Source organism: Somniosus microcephalus, chromosome 12 (assembly GCF_052327205.1).
Source record: "Somniosus microcephalus isolate GS21.2 chromosome 12, FLI_Smic_1.0, whole genome shotgun sequence".
Classification (NCBI taxonomy): Eukaryota; Metazoa; Chordata; class Chondrichthyes; order Squaliformes; family Somniosidae; genus Somniosus; species Somniosus microcephalus.
Window position 1 is genome coordinate 165,999,527 of NC_140998.1, and position 19,167 is coordinate 166,018,693.

Sequence of the window (19,167 nt, forward strand, 5' to 3'; positions counted from 1 at the left end):
GCTTTTCTGGTTGAGCTTCTAAATTAGAGGATGTTTAGATTTGTTGGGATAGAAGCCAGATAGAACCAAAATATGTGTATTTTTCAATACTTCGTCTGAGAAGGAACATAAAGGATTAGGCTTTAGTTTAAACATTAGTAAAAGACTGCATTAGAACCCATAACTGTACAAAGGATGAAGAATTGTTGTGCTCAAGAAGGATCAAAAAACATCTCAACACAAAGCAATTCCCTCAACAGGGCTGGACTTTATTGTGCATGAAAAGAAACCTATGCACACTACCTGCAAGAAATATGGAAAGGTGGGGAGGGGTGATTTATACAAGATACTGCTCATCTAGCATGCTGCAAACTGTTTTGTCTGCATCAGGTTAGACATGAACTATTTAAGACCCTGGCGCTAAGCGTTCATACCCTCAAAGCTATGCATAGTTGAGCTGCGTTACAACTAATTAAAATACTCAAGTAGACAGCAGTCAATGAACTGTAAACAGCCCACCTACACAGTTGTGTTTCCACCAAAAAAACTAAGTCACATTCACCCAAATGTTTTTTGCCATTTATCTTTACATTTTTCCTTCACTTTCTCTTTCCTTTCTAATTTTTCTCCCCCAAACTTATTGACCCCAATTAGCAGCTGGGAAGTTGGATAAATGGAACATTCCTTTATAGAAACATGAATACTTTCTTTGTATTATTAAATTTGTTTCAATTGAGTGTAAAACTAAATAGTTCTCCAGCCAAGTTATCAAGGAGGCAGTTTGGATACTTCAAATGTGCAAAACAATTAGGTTGAGGTAACATTATAACATCTGAATTGCCAGTTATAAATTTTTAATGGCAGTGGTTATAAATTATGTATTTAAGGTTACAAATGTCAACACATCACGTCACAACAGTGAATAGCATGAATTCTGTCCCAGGACCTACTGAATACGACCATCCCCGAGAATACCATAAATCTTAAGTCGTAGGGTAGAATCAGAGACTCATAGAATGGTGACAGCACGGAAGGTGGTCATTTGGCCTGTCGAGCCCGTGCCGGCTCTCTGCAAGAGCACTTCAGCTAGTCCCACTCCCCCCGGCCTTTCCCCATAGCCCTGCAAATTTCTTTCCTTCAGATACTTATCCAATTCCCTTTTGAAAGCCGTGATTGAGTCTGCCTCCACCACCCTTTCAGACAATGCATTCCAGATCCGAACCACTCGCTGCGTAAAAAAGTTTTTTCTTACTCACCTTTGGTTCTTTTGCCAAACACCTTAAATCTGTGTCCTCTGGTTCTCGATCCTTCTGCCAATGGGAACAGTTTCTCTCTATCTACTCTGTCCAGACCCCTCATGATTTTGAGCATCTCTATCAAATCTCCTCTCAATGTTCTCTGCTCCAAGGAGAACAACCCCAGCTTCTCCAGTCTATCAATGTAACTGAAGTCTCTCATTCCTGGAATCATTCTCGTAAATCTTTTCTGCACCCTCTCAAAGGCCTTCACATCCTTCTTAAAGTGTGGTGCCCAGAATTGGACACAATGCTCCAGTTGCGGCCGAACCAGTGTTTTATACAGGTTCATAATAATTGCCACACTTTTGTACTTTATACTTCTATTCATGAAGCCCAGGATCCTGTAAGCCTTTTTAGCTGCTTTCTCAACCTGCCCTGTCACCTTCAACGATTTGTGCACTTATGCCCCCAGGTCTCTGTTCGTGCACCCCCTTCAGGATTGTACCATTTAGTTTATATGTCCTCTCTTCATTCTTTCTACCAAAATGTATCACTTCACACTTTTCTGCATTAAATTTCATCTGCCACATGTCCGCCCATTTCACCAGCCTGTCTCTGTCTTCCTGAAGTCTATCACTCTCCTCCTCACTGTTCACTATTCTTGCAAGTTTTGTGTCATCTGCAAATTTTGAAATTGTGCCCTGTACACCCACGTCCAAGTCATTAATATATATCAAGAAAAGCCATGGTCCTAGAACCGACCCCTAAGGAACACCACTGTATACCTTCCTCCAATCCGAAAAACAACCATTCACCACTACTCTGTTTCCTGTCACTTAGCCAATTCCGTATCCATGCTGCCACTGTCCTTTATTCCATGGGCTTCAACTTTGCTGGCAAGCCTATTATGTGGCACTTTGTCAAACGCATTTTGGAAATCCATGTACACTACATCAACTGCATTACCCTCACCAATCCTCACTCTTACCTCATCAAAGAACTCAATCAAGTTAGTTGAACACGATTTGCCTTTTACAAATCAGTGCTGACTTTCCTTGATTAATCCACACTTGGCCAAGTGACTGTTAATTTTGTCCCTGATTACTGTTTCTAAAAGCTTCCCCCACTACCGAGGTCACACTGACTGGCCTGTAGTTGCTAGGTTTATTTTTACACCCTTTTTTGAACAATGGTGTAACATTTGCAATTCTCCAGTCCTCCGGGAGGTACTGGCCATAAGGAGGATTGGAAGATTATGGCCAGTACCTCCGCGATTTCCTCCCTCATTTCCCTCAGCATCCTAGGATGCATCCCATCCGGTCCTGGTGACTTATCTACTTTAAGTGCAGCCAGCCTTTCTAATACCTCCTCTTTATCAATTTTTATCCTATTATGTATCCCCACTACCTCCTCCTTTACTATGTCTATGGCAGCATCCTCTTCATAAGAACATAAGAAATAGGAGCAGGAGTAGGCCAATCGGCCCTTCGAGCCTGCTCCGCCATTCAATAAGATCATGGCTGATCTGATCCTAACCGCCAATCCACTATCACAGGACTATCTCCTGAATCGAACAGAATTAGACACACGAAACAGGAGCAGGATCAGGCTACACGGCCCCTGGGCCCGCTCCGCTACCCACAGGGCCATGACCGATCCGAACCTAGACTCATGTCCAAATTCCTGCCCGCTCCCCGTAACCCTTAATTCCCTTTTCTTCTAGGAAACTGTCTATTTCTGTTTTAAATTTATGTAATGATGTAGCTTCGACAGCTTTTTGGGGCAGCATATTCCATGGACCTACCACCCTCTGAGTGAAGTAGTTCCTCCTCATCTCAGTTTTGAAAGAGCGGCCCCTTATTCTAAGACTATGCCCCCTAGTTCTAGTTTCACCCATCACTGGGAACATCCTCCCCGCATCCACCCGATCCAACCCCTTCACAATCTTATATGTTTCAATGAGATCGCCTCTCATTCTTCTGAACTCCAACGAGTAGAGTCCCAATCTACTCAACCTCTCCTCATATGTCCATCCCCTCATCCCCAGGATTAACCGAGTGAACCTTCTTTGTACTGACTCGAGAGCAAGTATGTCCTTTCTTAAGTATGGACAGCAAAACTGTATGCAGTATTCCAGGTGCGGTCTCACCAATACCTTGTACAACTGAAGCAATACCTCCCTATTTTTATATTCTATCCCCCTAGCAATGAAAGGCAACATTCCATTGGCCTTCTTAATCACTTGCTGCACCTGCATACTAACCTTTTGAGTTTCGTGCACCAGGACCCCCAGATCCCTTTGTACTTCAGTACTTTCCAGTTTCTTGCCATTAAGATAATAACTTGCTCTACGATTTTTCCTGCCAAAGTGCATAACCTCACACTTTCCAGTATTGTATTCCATCTGCCAAATCTCTGCCCACTTACTTAGCCTGTCTATGACCCTTTGCAGGTTTTTTATGTCCTCCTCACTCACTACTTTCCCTCCCATCTTAGTATCATCTGCAAACTTTGATATGTTACACTCGGTCCCCTCCTCCAAATCGTTAATATAGATTGTAAAGAGTTGGGGACCCAGCACTGACCCCTGCGGAACACCACTAGTTACTGATTGCCAGTCCGAGAATGAACCATTTATCCCAACTCTCTGCCTTCTGTTAGATAGCCAATCCTCTATCCATGCCAGAATATTACCCCCAATCCGTGATTTTTTATCTTAAGCAATAATCTTTTGTGTGGCACCTTGTCAAATGCCTTTTGGAAGTCTAAATACACTACGTCCACTGGTTCACCTTTATCCACCCTGTATGTTACTTCCTCAAAGAACTCCAGCAAATTTGTCAAACATGACTTCCCCTTCATAAAACCATGCTGACTTTGTCTTATTAAATTATGATTATCCAAATGTCCTGTTACTGTCTCCTTAATAATGGACTCCAAAATTTTACCTACCACAGATGTTAGGCTAACCGGTCTATAGTTTCCAGCCTTCTGTCTACTGCCCTTTTTAAATAAGGGTGTTACATTAGCAGTTTTCCAGTCTGCCGGGACCTTTGCTGAGTCCAGGGAGTTTTGGAAGATTATTACCAATGCATCCACAATCCCTACCGCCACTTCCCTCAAGACCGTAGGATGTAAGCCATCAGGTCCAGGCGATTTATCCGCCTTGAGTCCCATTATTTTACCGAGTACCACTTCCTTAGTGATTTTGATCGTGTTTATCTCCTCCCCCTCTATAGCCCCCTGCTTGTCCAGTGTTGGGATATTCTTAGTGTCCTCTACTGTCCTTGGTGAAGACAGGTGCAAAGGTACTCGTTTAGTACCTCAGCCATACCCTCTGCCTCCATGCATAGGTCTGCCTTTTGGTCCCTATTTGGCCCCACCCCTCCTCTTACTACCCTTACTATTTTTATGCCTAAAGACGACTTTTGGATTACCCTTTATGTTGGCTGCCATTCTATTCTCATATCCTCTCTTTGCCCCTCTTATTTTCTTTTTCACTTCTCCTCTGACCTTTCTATATATAGCTTGATTCTCAGATGTATTTGCAACCTGACATCTGTCATACACGCTCTTTTTCTGCCTCATCATATTCTCTAACTCTTTCATCATCTACGGAGCCCCCCCCCCGCCGCCACACCCACGCCCCCACACACCTCCCCACACCCCCCCGCCCGCCCTGTCCCGCACTTCCCCGCCCCCCCCCCCCAGCCCTCCCCAAACCCACGCCCCCCCCCACCTCTATTATTTCTTAACTCTAGCCATATAGATTCTGTCCTTGACCCCTCCAGGACATCATCCTTCTCCAGCACTGTAACATTCTCCTTGACCAATACTGCCACACCACCTCCCATCTTTCCGGAAAACCAGGAATATTTAATACCCAATCCTGTCCTTCTTTGAACCAGGTCTTAGTTATTGCCACAACATGATGTTCCAATGTGGTTATTTGTGCCTGCAGCTCATTTACCTTGGGTGCAGTGTTAATCTACCTTGCGACCATTTAAATTAGCCCTCCAATCATTACCAGCATCAACCTTTACACTATACTGAAATCAAAATGCAACCAGGAACTTTCAGGAAAGAAGCTAAACCTAACTCACTAAATAATTTAATCAACCTAAAAAATTAGCTGCTCAGGTTCCACTAAACAAGGGCTTTGAAACAGCTAAACTTAGTGTTGAAGTAATGCTATCGGACAAGCACCACAGAACCAAGTGTTTTAGCTTTTTGCTATAGGTCTCTGAGGGAACCTGGGGCAGTGTGGGGTCTTTAATTGGGAATGTTGTATAATTGTCACTCTAATCCACCCAGTCTCTAGGTCTTAAATTTATGTGGCCTCTCTTATTGGTTGACAGAAACATTCCCTCAGCCCCAGCATGAGTACTATTACAGTCTGACTACAATAGTCCAATTTCTGGAATAAGCTACAACTTGTTAACCACTGCTCTCAACTAAACCTTTTTCAAATGGGCAATTTATTAAAAAAAGAAAAAATGTAATCTGCAGAGCTCTGATCATTAGCCATTGATGCTGCTTGAAATAGGGTTAGGTAGCTTTGACTGGACAGGGGAGGAGGAGAGCTATAATTAACCCTTTGTTTTGTTTATTTCTTAGTTGGAAAACCTATTTCTTAGTAAATACTCAGTAGGAACAGTCAAAAAAATTGTGCAGTCTGAAAACTAAAGCAGGTACATGAATCACAAAAAGTTAACATGCAATTAAGGCGGCAAATAGTATGTTAGCCTTTATTATAAGGGCATTGGAGTGTAAGAGTAAGAAAGTCTTGCTGCAATTATATAGGGCTTTGGTGAGACCACACCTCGAGTACAGTGCACAGTTTTGGTCTCCTTACCTAAGGAAGGATATACATGCCTTAGAAGTGATGCAACAAATGTTCTCTAGATTGCTTCCTGGGATGAGAGGGCTGTTCTAGGAGTAGAATGGGCCTATATTCTCTGGAGTTTAGAAGAATGAAAGGAGATCTCATTGAAACATACAAGATTCTGAAGGGGATTGACAGGGTAGATGCCGAGAGGCTGTTTCCCTTGGCTGGAGAGTCTAGAACTAGGGGACATGGTCTCATGATAAGGCGTCGGCCATTTAGGACCGAAATGAGGAGAAATTTCTTCACTCAGGGGATCATGAATCTTTGGAATTCTCTACCCCAGAGCGCAGTGGATGCTCAGTCGTTGAGTATATTCACCACTGAGAGCGATAGATTTTTGGGCACGAAGGGATTATGGGAATCAGGCAGGAAAGTGGAGTTGATGTAGAAGATCAGTCATGATCTTATTTAACGGCGGAGTGGGCTCGAGGGGCTATATGGCCCACTCCTGCTCCTATTCCTTATGTTCTTGTGTTCTTATGTACACTGCAAGGAGCACCTTTGTCACACCTAATCTACTAAAATGGACATGCACAAGACTCCGCCAGGGAGCCACAGAAATGCAGTTACCTGAAAATTACATTTTAAAAGACAAGAAATTGCATTGTATGGTGTGGCCCTGTTTCCCATGCCAGGAAGGTCCCAGGTTCAATCTCTGGTCTGTACCGAGTTAGTTCTTAGTTGGGGTAGTGAAGGCTTTAGTAACTCGCGGCTAATGAAGCGCCATGAGGGGGAAGGGGAAGCATCCCCTTTCTGATTGCTATCCGGTAACAACTACTAGAACATGACATTTAAAAGGACAGAGCTCTGCTGGCTCTCAGCATCTAAATTCACATGAAATAGCCGTTTGGGCAAGGTACCAGAGGACTGCAGTGACTGGAATCACATCCCAGCATGAGTTACTGCATTCTGGAGGGAAGGAAGAAAGGGACAGGAAATTGCAAAGTTGTTTCAAAGAATTAGAATAATGAACAACAATTTCTGGTGATGGCTAAGAGTGCAGTCACCTCACAACTGCAATTAATATTCAGAGGCTAAGTTTCTGCTTTGACCAGCAGTTAACAAGCTTGCTAGTCTTATGCACTTTGGAGTTCCTTCATCAGCAAGAATAAAGTGACCGAGAACAAACAGTGTATTCACCAATGGACAAAATGCAATGGCAATGTTGAGAGTGGTTGAGATACAAGTACATACTTGACGTACTTAAAACAAAAATGAATGGAAATAAACAGTCTTTGTCAGTCAACCCCAGTTCAACAGAGCAGCCTTTCTCAAGCTTTAAATTTGACTTCTGTGCATGTTTCAGCCACTTCAAAAGGATCGCTATTGTTTATTTTATCCCCCTTTTGAAAAATGTTTGTGCTCATCAAGAATGTGTGATGTTAGTGCTAGGGAATGAAACTTATTTCAGACACCCTGTGCAACTTACTTCAAAGTCAGGACAACAGCGAGATGCAGAGCAAAACTCCCTATACACTGCCCTAAAATTTTGCACCACCTTCACCCTCAGTAGCAGAATACCCTCTACTGCACCAGTAAGACATTTGTTCTCATTTCCCACACCAGCCATCCCGTGAGTACTGCTGAATTAGGGTCAGTTTAGTACTGTAGGCCCACACCCACTTGAAACGGGACTGAGACTAACCAAACTCATTTCATGTCTGCTGCCAACAGCCAGCATACAGAGCTCTTATGCCATCAGTCTGGAGTGGAACTGAATCCAGATCCCAGAGATGCAAGAACAGCTCCCCCATATTGCTTATTTTAAACCTCACACTAACCCTTATCCCTATAGTTACTGTTCACAACTTCCCACAACATAGCTGAGATCAGAAGCATGAGGGATCAGCTGACCTAAATTTGATCATCTATGGTTCTTTTGATGTGAAGTGCAGGAGCGATACAGCTTGAGGGGAATTGCACACAAAATTCTATGTCTGGCTCGCGTGACTTCTGGTTTTATTACTTATTTTAAATGTTACAGCAACTATTCCAAGTCAGAAGCCAAATATCAATTGATTTTCAAATCATTATTCATTTCTGGTAAACTACTGATTGCTAGAAAGCAGCTACATTTCTTAAACTGGACTAAACTAAACTTTAGAAAAATTACAAAAAAGAGAATAAATTTTGAAACGTTTGCGTGTTCAAGATAAGTTCATGTTTACAAACAGCTAACTTCTACAACTTGCATCAGGTTCAAGGTGCATTTAACATGTGTTTGCAGTTAGTTCCCATCAAAGGAGGTTCTTCTTTTAAAAGGTCACCCTTTCCTCATCCTCAAACAGAAGTTGCTTTCCACCAGGCATTTCCTTAAGATAGAAGGATTAAGGAAAGTGGCCTTGGTTATACTGCACAACTGCAAGCAATGGATACCAGCAGATGCAATCAATGGAAGAGCAAGCAAAATCAAGGACAGCCGTCACTCATACGAGTACTCTCTGGTAGGTGTCACTGAATGACAAATTGGGGTAAGGACTCCAACGGAATTTTTCCCCGTTCTCTAACCCTGGGATGGCAAGGTCAGTTATAATGCCTCTAATACTCTTCGAGATCAGCACAGGCCAACAATCAAACTTGGGATCCCCTGTACTACATCATGTGGAGAAGTTATCCACTGGGACAGAGAATTCTGCTGTGAATTTTTAATCCCTAACTGCACTGCCATTGCCTGATTGTGCCTCAATTTTAATTGCGGTTTTAAAGAAAGGTCAGTGATGTGCTTATCTTTAAAAGGAACAAAGTAGATTTTTCGCACCATCTTACAGAAGCTCACCCTCATGACGCATATATGACGACACCAGTTATTGTAGATTACCATGGAAAATAGATATCTAAATGTGTTTGTAATTTCAGGGCCATTAAAATTAGCTCTAAATTACAATTCATGTTTGTGATCTTTAAAACTGTTTTGTTCATTATTTTAATGTGGTACATCAGAATAAAATATAAATCCAGCCCTTTAGCTTTGAGAGAGTTAATTCAAGAAATTAGCCAGTATAATCGCATCCCTTTATGTTCATAGTTACAACAAAAGATTACGCCTCATTTAATGAACCATCTGATGCATCAACACAAGAATCGCTTGGGAAGCAACAAGCGACTTTGATCATCACTGCCGTCATGCTCAGCTGATTAACTTATCATGGGATTTTTCTTTTTTTTTATATAACCAACAAAACTTAAGAGTTCCTGGAACTCAACAATCGACACCTTTTGCAAGAACATATAGAACTAACAGGTCTGTAATGCACATTTCAGTCTGCCTGGATTTGAAGATCTGCTGTATTTATTTAGCAATTATTATACTGCTTTGTCCTGCGCTGTGCACAATGTGCTCGCAGTACTTGGTTTGGTTTACATGTTGACAGAGTGCTGAACTTTTCAACACCAAATGGAGCGGAAATGCAAGTGGTTTGCTGTGGAACTGGACTATGAAGTGGCTCTAAGTCACTCAACTCCATCACTGACCAATGAGGCCCTCCATGATTGAATAGCCTGTCCACACTAGCAAAATAAAAATAGTCATTAGTGTGAAATACAGAGAGGCTAACTACACCGATAGAACCATATTCCACAACAGTCTACAGCTTCAGGAGAAAAAAAATGGGGGAGGGGGAAACAATAAATGCAGGTGGATAGTGAATACTCCATCTGATCTATTTAATTTCTTTCACCCCCACCCCTTTGTTGCAGGAAGCTACCACCATTTGGGAGCCAATTAGGAATGTTACACACCAGAAAGGCCTAACAATATGTTCATAAAAGCTTTTCCCCCCATAGTAACTTACTTGAAACCAAGGGCCTGGCTAAAACAGCCATCAACAGGTTCAGGATACAGAGGGTTGCTCCGACTGCTGGTCACTCTTTTCAGGCCTTGTACGTGGTCAGGTGGACCTAGAACGAGATTGCGTGGGTGTTCACCGGTACACTTGAAGTCTTCCCTGACCAGTAGGCACCATCGGACATAGTTTGCATCAGTGATAATGGCGAGTTGGCATCCTGATTTAATTATGCAATCTTAGCGTGACTGGGCCATTAGTAGTCGTGGTGGTGCCCTCCTCTTTGGGGAGGCACTTGTAGTATGCATTTTGTCTAGTGGCATTAGGCAAACTCCAGGGTCAATCATTGTTGCTGATCAAAATAGTGCCAAAGTAATGCTCCACATTTAACAAAGTTAGTTCAATTTCTGCTGACCTTTGTATGCTGAAATAAGCTGGTTGCTGAAATAAGCTGGTTGCACTATCATTTTAAATAACATAATGGTGGCAGTCAAATCTGAACACCGACAGTTCTGGAAAAAAAATTACATGTTCTATATAATGTTGGAACAGCATAATGGATAGTTGTGGAGTGGAAGTCTTCCATTAATTTTCTAGCAAAACCTCTGCTCCATAAACATCTTCACATAGCAAACCAACTATTTCAGCATTTTGATTTATTTGGGAGTAAGGACAATTTACTGAATTACAGGACCTTGTATTTGGAAACTACATTACAGATCTGACTTGTTAAAGGTGTGCCTTCTCCACTAAATTAAGTTAACTCTAAATTTGATTTTCTCAATTTGCACTTACTGTAAGTGCAGATTAACTGCAAAATGTTGCATAAAGCGTAATAATCAATCCCAAACTGGGTACGAATTGACCCCAATGGGTGCTCACCACTCAAATTTCAAGTTACTTGGACACATTGAAATTTCAGGTGGGTAGCATTACATAAAAATATAAGTTGACCCATCGATGGGGCTGGCTCTGAAACCAGCCTGATCAAGAACCTTCCCTTCATCAACCATAAGAACATAAGAAATAGGAGCAGGAGTAGCCATTTGGCCCTTCGAGCCTGCTCTGCCATTCAATAAGATAATGGCTGATCTTCTACCTCGTCTCCACTTTCCTGCACTATCCCCATATCCCTTGATTCACTTAATATTCAAAAATCTATCAATCTCTCTCTTGAATATACTCAACGACTGAGCCGCCACAGCCCTCTGGGGTAGAGAATTCCAACGATTCATCACCCTGAGTGAAGAAATTTCTCCTCATCTCAGTCCTAAATGGCCGACCCCTTATTCCAAGACTGTGATCCCTGGTTCTCCAACCAGGGGAAACATCCTCCCTGCATCTACTCTGTCAAGCCCTGTAAGTATTTTGTATGTTTCAATATCATCACCTCTGATTCTTCTAATCTCTAGCGAACATAGTCCTAGTCTACTCAATCTCTCCTCAGAGGACAATCCCCCCATCCCAGGAACCAGTCTGGTGAACCTTCGTTGCACTCCCTCTAAGACAAGTATATCCTTCCTTAGGTAAGGAGACCAAAACGGTACACAATACTCCAGGTGTGGTCTCAACCAGGGCCCTATATAATTGCAGTAAGACGTCTTTACTCTTATACTCAAATCCTCTTGTAATAAAGGCCAACATACCATTTGCTTTCTTAATTGCTTGCTGTACCTGCATGTTAACTTTCAGTGATTTGTGTACAAGGACACCCAGGTCCCTCTGAACACCAACATTTTTCAATCTCTCACCATTTAAAAAATACTCTGCTTTAATATATTTCCTACCAAAGTGGATAACTTCACATTTCTCCACATTGTATTTCATATGCCATGTTCTTGCCCACTCACTTAGCCTGTCTATGTCCCCTTGAAGCCTCCTTACATCCTCCTCACAACTTACATTCCAACCCAGCTTTGTATCATCAGCAAACTTGAATATATTACATTTGGTTCCCTCATCCAAATCATTGATGGAGATTGTGAATAGCTGAGGCCCAAGCACTGATCCTTGCGGCACCCCACTAGTTACAGCCTGCTGACCCGTTTATTCCGACTCTCTAGTTTCTGCCCATGAACCAATGCTCTATCCATGCTAGTATATTACCCCCAATCCCATGAGCCCTAATTTTGTTTAATAACCTCTTGTGTGGCACCTTATCAAATGCCTACTGAAAATCTAAATACACCACATCCACTGGCTGCCCCTTGTCTATTCTGCTAGTTACAACCTCAAAACATTCGAACAGATTTGTTAAACACGATTTACCTTTCATAAATCCATGTTGACTCTGCCCAATCCATTATTATTTTCTAAGTGCCCTGTTACCATGTCCTTGATAATAGATTCTAGCATTTTCCCTACTACTGATGTCAGGCTAACTGGTCTGTAATTCCCCATTTTCTCTCTCCCTCCTTTCTTAAATAGTGGGGTTACATTTACTACCTTCCAATCCACGGGAACCATTCTAGAATCTGTGGAATTTTGGAAAATGATAACCAATGCATCCACTATCTCTAAAGTCACCTCTTTCAAAACCCTGGGATGTAGGCCATCAAGTCCAGGGGATTTATCGACTTTCAGTCCCATTAATTTCTACAGTACTATTTTTTTTTAAACTAATACTAATTTCTTTCAGTTCCTCATTCTCGCTAGACCCTTGGTTCTGCACTATTCCCGGGATGTTTTTTGCATCTTCTTTAATTTCTCTGCCATTTCCTTATTCTCCATTATAATTTCTCCTGTCTCAGCCTGTAAGGGACCCACATTTACTTTTGCTAATCTTTTCCTTTTTACATACCTATAGAAGCTTTTACAGTCTGTTTTATTGTCTCTTGCTAGTTTACTCTCATTCTGTTTTCCCTTTCTTTATCAATTTCTTGGTCCTCCTTTGCTGAATTCTAAAATCCTCAGGTTTACTACACTTTTTTGACAACATTACAAGCCTCTTCCTTTGATCGAATACTATCTTTAATTTCTCGTCAGCCACGGTTGGACCACTTTTAAGGGTTTTTGTGCCTTAAAGAAACGTATGTGTGTTCTAAATTATGTATTAATTCTTTAAATGCTAGCCGTTGCTTGTCTACCATCATACCTTTTAATGTAGTTTCCCAATCTACCTTAGCCAACTCACCCCTCATACCTACGTAGTTTGCTTTGTTTAGATTTAAGACCCTAGTTTCGGATTTAACTAAATCACTTTCAAACTCAGTATAAAATTCTATCATATTATTGGGGTCACTTCCGTAAAGGTTCCCTCAGGTAACACTCCCCATCCCTGATGCCCCGCAATGTCTGCACCTCAGACTCCAGATCAAAAACTCTGAGCTGAAGTTCCTCAAGATGCAGGCACTTACTGCAAACGTGGTTGTCCGGGATCACAACGCTCTCCACAAACTCCGTGTTGCAGTCGCGGCACACTACCTGCACCATCCCTATATGACCTTGTTTTATTTAATTAAATTTGTAAATAGGTAACTTAGTTTAAAGTATAGTTTCTTGACTACTTATTTGATCTAGATTAAGTTAAGGGTACTGAAAATAAATATCTACCTATAACACAAAGCACTACAAGTAGTGTAGGCAAAAAGCAGCAACCCCTTCCCCCTCCTCTCTGTTCATGTCCACTCCGGTTAATCCTGCTCTGTGCAGTCCGCAGAAATGTTTACTTTTATACACTAGGAGCTTCACCCAATTTACAAGTGACGACTCAGCTCCCTGCTCCTGGTGATCAGCGCCTACTCAAGACAAACACTTACAGCTGACTCGATAGCAAAATACTGCAGATGCTGGAAATCCGAAGTAACAACAGAAAACGCTGGAAAAACTCAGCAGGCCAGGCAGCATCCGTGGAGAGAGAAACAGAGTTAACGTTTCAGGTCGAAGACCTTTCGTCAGTTCTGACTAACTCTCCCCTCATCCCGTTAAAAAATTTGGTGTCTTCCGCAAATTTAGAAATTGTGTTTGATTCGAAAGTCTAAATCGTTAATATAAATTGTGAACAACATTGGCCTCAGTCTTGAAAATTTCAGTTGACCCAGCAACCACAGTCTTTTGAGGGAACAAAGTTACAGATTTCAACTACCTCGTGTGAAAAAATGTTTCCTGATTTCACTCCTAAATGGCCTAAGCTCTAATTTTATGATCATGCCCCCTTGTTCTGGAGTCCCTCACCAGAGGAAACAGTTACTCTGTATCTACCCTACTGAAGCCTTTTTTCCATTTTAAACACCTCGATTAGATCACCCCTCAACCTTCTAAACGCAAAAAGAATACAAGCCACGTTTATGCAGTCTGTCCTCATCAATTATCCCTTTAAGCCCCAGTATCATTCTGCTGAAACTGTGCTGTACCCCTTCAAGGCCAATATATCTTTCCTGAGGTGCGGTGCCCAGAACTGAATGCAGTGTTCCAGATGGGGTCTGACCAAAGCTCTGTACAACTGAAGCATCACTTGCTCCCATTTGTATTCCATTCCCCTTGAGATAAAGGCCAGCATTCCATTAGACTTTTTAAAGTAATCACAAAGTATTTTTTCTTTTATGTACCTGCGAGCTAGCTTTTAGTGACTTATGCACATGGACACCTAAATCTCTGCTCCTCCACAGCTTCTAGTGGCAAAATTAAGACAATATTCTGATTTGTCTTTCTTGGATCCAAAGTGGGTGGCATCACACTTCCCACATTAAACTCCATCTGTCATAGTTTGTCTACTCACTTAGTCCGTATGTCCCATTGTAACTTCCTGCTCCCATCTACACAACTCACTGTGCCTTCTAACTTCGTGTCATTGGCAAATTTAGATATACAATAGTATTCCTTCACCCATGCCATTTGCAGTTTTCCATCTGATTGAACAGATCACAAATGTGCTCCTATGAAGTATAACCTATCAGTATACAAAACACCTGTGCCAAAAAAATGTATAACTTCTGCAATTGACCATTGCACAGCACAACACTACTCATCATATGTTCCATTGTGAGAACTGCAAGTTGATGGTAATAAAAAAAATAAAGCTCTGTTTAGATTATAAACTAATGCTGTTCTGCATTCCTCCGCTAGCTGAATTGCTGACTTTGGCCTGATGGCTCAGGGGAATTGTTAGCTGAGCTTGATATGGAGCACCCAAAGAAGGGACAAAATTAGTGAGCAAGAGTGTCAAACTCTTTAAAACATCTTATAAAACTGGGAAACAAACATCTCAATATAATTCACACCAAGCTTTTAAACGTCTTCAAAATGTAGAGGCAATGTTTATGAACTGGTATGATTTGTAGCTTATATGCATTTTACACAGAATCAATGAGGCTCTACTAATCGTTGAAGCTCAACACTCATGCACACTGCAGTATACATAACATAGCATGTTTTACATCATACCTTGACAGTGTGTCAAAATGCACTATCCATATTCAAAACAATGCTGAAGACAAACCATCAGTCCCTTTAGATTAGATAAGTCAGTGGTGTCTTCAAGTCATATGACACAATATACTTTATTTCTCACTAATCTTCTTGGGTCTTGGCATATTATGCATCTGGCTGAGGAAGGCAGCATTATGCTCCCAAATCTTTACCAATGGTGCTCTAAACTGACAACCTGGGAAAGAGCTGCCCAAGGGGCACTCCACCTTTTGATGGACAAGTGTCTGGTCTCTGCAAGATCAGGAACTCCAGGTCAGGGTTGGGGGTGGGAGAGAGGTTAGAAGAGACACAAAAATCACTGATGCAGACCCATTATATAGCATACATAACAGAGTATTAGTGCTCCAACGTGCAGTGGTATAACATCAAACAAAATGGAACTATTTCACGTGTTTGAAAGACAGAAGACAAAGTTCAGAAACCATTATAGCATGACATGTAACACAAAGCTAGAGCAGCAATACTGCAAAGAACATTAGTTAAGCAATATAAATGTCAGAATTTGCAGGTACAATGTGTATTTTTTTTTAAAGGGTTATGCTTTTTAAAACATGTATATACATACAGATTTCAGTCTCTTTACAGCTTCCTCACAGATGTGCATCCCTCGAGATTCATCTACTTCCACGTGGCCCAAGTACTGTAAAAGGAAAATAAAAGTCAAAATAGTTCTGATCAGCCTTGCAACATATTCCAGCTAGATTCCAACAAATTTAGTTTGAGATAAAATCACCATGAACCCCTTGGATAACTCAGTGCATAAATGCATCCAATTATCGAGCCAAATGGGCCACGGTCTCCCCTATCTGTGGAATTAGCCAATCACAGACGTGCCCTCAATAGTCATGGTGCTACGAATGGATTCAGCACCCATCGGCAGAGAAAGGAAAATCAACCACGGTTTCCACACCAATCACTATCCAGTGACCCTTGATGAAAACTGTGGGTGTGGACTTTGGACAAGGACAGGGTTGGATTCAGTTGTGATGATCTGATAATACATACGCATTGACAATGAGTAAGAATAGCTACTTTGGCAATTCATCGGAGGATTGCTGGCACCAGCGGAACGCTATGCCAGGTAAAGTCTGTGCCTACAGGACAGGAGGGAAGAAAAGGAAACAACACCTACATAACGATACATAAAATGAGATCACCGTCATCAAAACTAGATTTTCTTTTTTATTTCATAATATTTATTAGAGTGCACTCAGTCCCCTTCTTGCTGCATTTAAATTTGCAAGTGTTTCACGGCATGAGGGGCTATCAGGATTTTAGATGTCATTGATAATCCAACTGAGCATGGCTCTCATGGTTCATATGGTTATAGAAACATAGAAACATAGAAGATAGGAGCAGGAGTAGGCCATTTGGCCCTTCGAGCCTGCTCCGCCATTCAACGAGATCATGGCTGGTCATCCAAACCCTAGCACCCGGTCCCTACACAGACAGCCATCCCACCCAAGCCCTATCCCCGTAACCCCACGTATTTAATCCCCCCTAACACTAAGGGCCAATTTTTTTTATCATGGCCAATCAACCTAACCCGCACATCTTTGGACTGTGGGAGGAAACCAGAGCACCCGGAGGAAACCCACGCAAACACGGGGAGAATGTGCAAACTCCACACAGACAGTCACCCAAGGCCGGATTTGAACCCGGGTCCCTGGCGCTGTGAGGCAACAGTGCTAACCACTATGCCACCGTGCTGCCCGTGCTGAATTATCTTAATTCCTCATTAGGTAGTGCCTTGAAATTGGCACCAGCCTATAAATTATCCTATGTTGCTGATATTTGAAGTGTTTTTTTTAGATCGCTAGTCTAACTCAAAAAAGGTGAAGCTAGAAGGCAGTGTAAATCAAGTGACAGCTAGATCTTAAATAACTGAGTACTTATTCTGTTAATAATCTATTTCACTAAAATTATACTTTTCATCTGTCACATTATAGGTGGTCTTTACCCAACTGAAATGGCGTACTGTAACTATTTACACCGTCTGCACTTCCACCTTATTGCAATTCATTATACAAGTATCCCCATTTTATAACTAAATAAAACAGTTTGAAAAGCACAATGTGTCACAATGGTATAAATACTTCCATTCCAGTGTGCCCAGTAAGCCCTCTGAATCGAGTATCAATAATATTTTGCACTGCAGTGAAAGTGACGTCAAGTTTCATAAATATTGTCATACACGCATAAAATAAAAAATGGACGACAGAATGTCAACCAGTGCATGTTGAGGAGGTTCCTGATGTCTTCCGGGGTGCGTGGAATACGAGGAGGCAAAGAAAGACACCCTGTTTTTCTGTTTAAAAGTTGTGCTTTTGAATCAGGGTCTCACTGGACATTAGACATTTCAATCTCTTCTCACTTCTCAGAGGCTGTGAATTACTCTAAAACAAATACTTAAATTGATATAGCACCTTTTAACAGAGGACAAGAGAAACAAGGGGCTTAGATTAGGTGGCTCATGGGCAAACAAGTCAGCTCATGCTTTGATGGGAGGAATGGCCTATTTGTGTACTCCAATACTCTGATTCAATGATAAACAGTCTTGGTATCCAGGTTCCATGCTTGCACAGTATCTTCAAATGGCCTCACCATTACAATTTTAAATTTCACCATAAAATTTACGATTATACACATTAACATCTTATTTGTGAAGTACTTTAAATCTCTGGTGGGAAATAGTGGCAAATTTGCTTCATCCCTGCAGCAGCAAGCATTAAAATGCTTAATTGCACATAAAGACATGAAAATCAGAAGCATCCTTACAATACATATTTCTCCTCACAGGAATGTAAACTCAATTCAATTTTATTTTATTTTATTTGCCATATGTAACTAGTACAATGAAATGCTTACTCCCTGTAGGGACACATCAGCTATTCTTACAGCGCCGTGTTCAGAAAGTCAATTCAATGGCATCCAGTCGCCGCGGCCTCCTCCTCACCGTCGCCGGCTCCGCGGTCCGAGGCCTGCTTCTCCCGCTCACGGTCCGGCCTCCATGCTCGGCTCCCCTCCTCCCAGTCGGAATGCCTTCCCGCGAGGAGCTGCCGGCCGACGTGCTCTAGTGGGTCGTCGTGGTTGCAGCTCGTTGCGCTGCGCTGCCTCCGCCCGACACGCTGAGCACTTCGCTCCGGTTGCGGGAGCAAGCGGCGAGAGCAGGCCGCCCGAAGCAGGGAGAGCACGCTTAGCACCGGACCGTCTCGGTCGCCATCTTGACTCTCTAGTACTGCAGTACAAGAGCCAATTAGCAATTCATAAAACCATCATTGGGATTTTAGACAACACTGGAGTTTATTAAAGTGGCTTTGTGCAGATTTATATCGGACTGTGGAAAACTAAGTAATTTTAGTACTGGAGGCTCCAAAGCATGAACATAATCAAGCTGCACAAGTAAATATTTAGCAACTACTAAAGACAAACCATTTATTCCTGATGACAAAACATACATTGGCAGATGTTAGGATTGGTGATTTATTATGACATGGGAAAACAACAAGACTTTTGTGTGCACAAGTCACTTGAAGCTACAATGTACGTGTAGATAGACGAAATATCAGTAACTTGTGTCAAAATTAGATAATTAAGAAGCACTTAAGCCAATATTCTAAAAAAAAAATTGGAGAGCTTCCTCAATGACTCAATTGGTAAAGGCAGCATGTAAATAAACCACAAACACCTAGCAGGTCCCAGTTTACATTCCCAACCTATGCTGAGGAAGCACAAGGGATTCGACAACTGGCCTCAGTATTCTGAATTTGGGCAAGAGGAAACAGTGCGCAAGTTAGACAGGAAAGGAATCAAACAGACGATGTATCCTCCGACCTCAATCCCGCCCCCCTCA

At 41.9% G+C, this 19,167-nt stretch overlaps 1 protein-coding gene across 7 annotated transcripts in view; it reads right to left on the reverse strand.

The window, feature by feature from the left end:
• Window positions 1-19,167, reverse strand: part of numb (NUMB endocytic adaptor protein) — a 253,334-nt gene that overhangs the window by 90,791 nt on the left and 143,376 nt on the right. For all 7 annotated transcript variants that reach the window (XM_086003789.1, XM_086003790.1, XM_086003786.1 and 4 more), the window contains exon 3: window positions 15,880-15,954. In XM_086003789.1, the coding sequence (XP_085859915.1) occupies window positions 15,880-15,954 (75 nt within the window). The remainder of the gene's footprint in view (window positions 1-15,879; window positions 15,955-19,167) is intronic.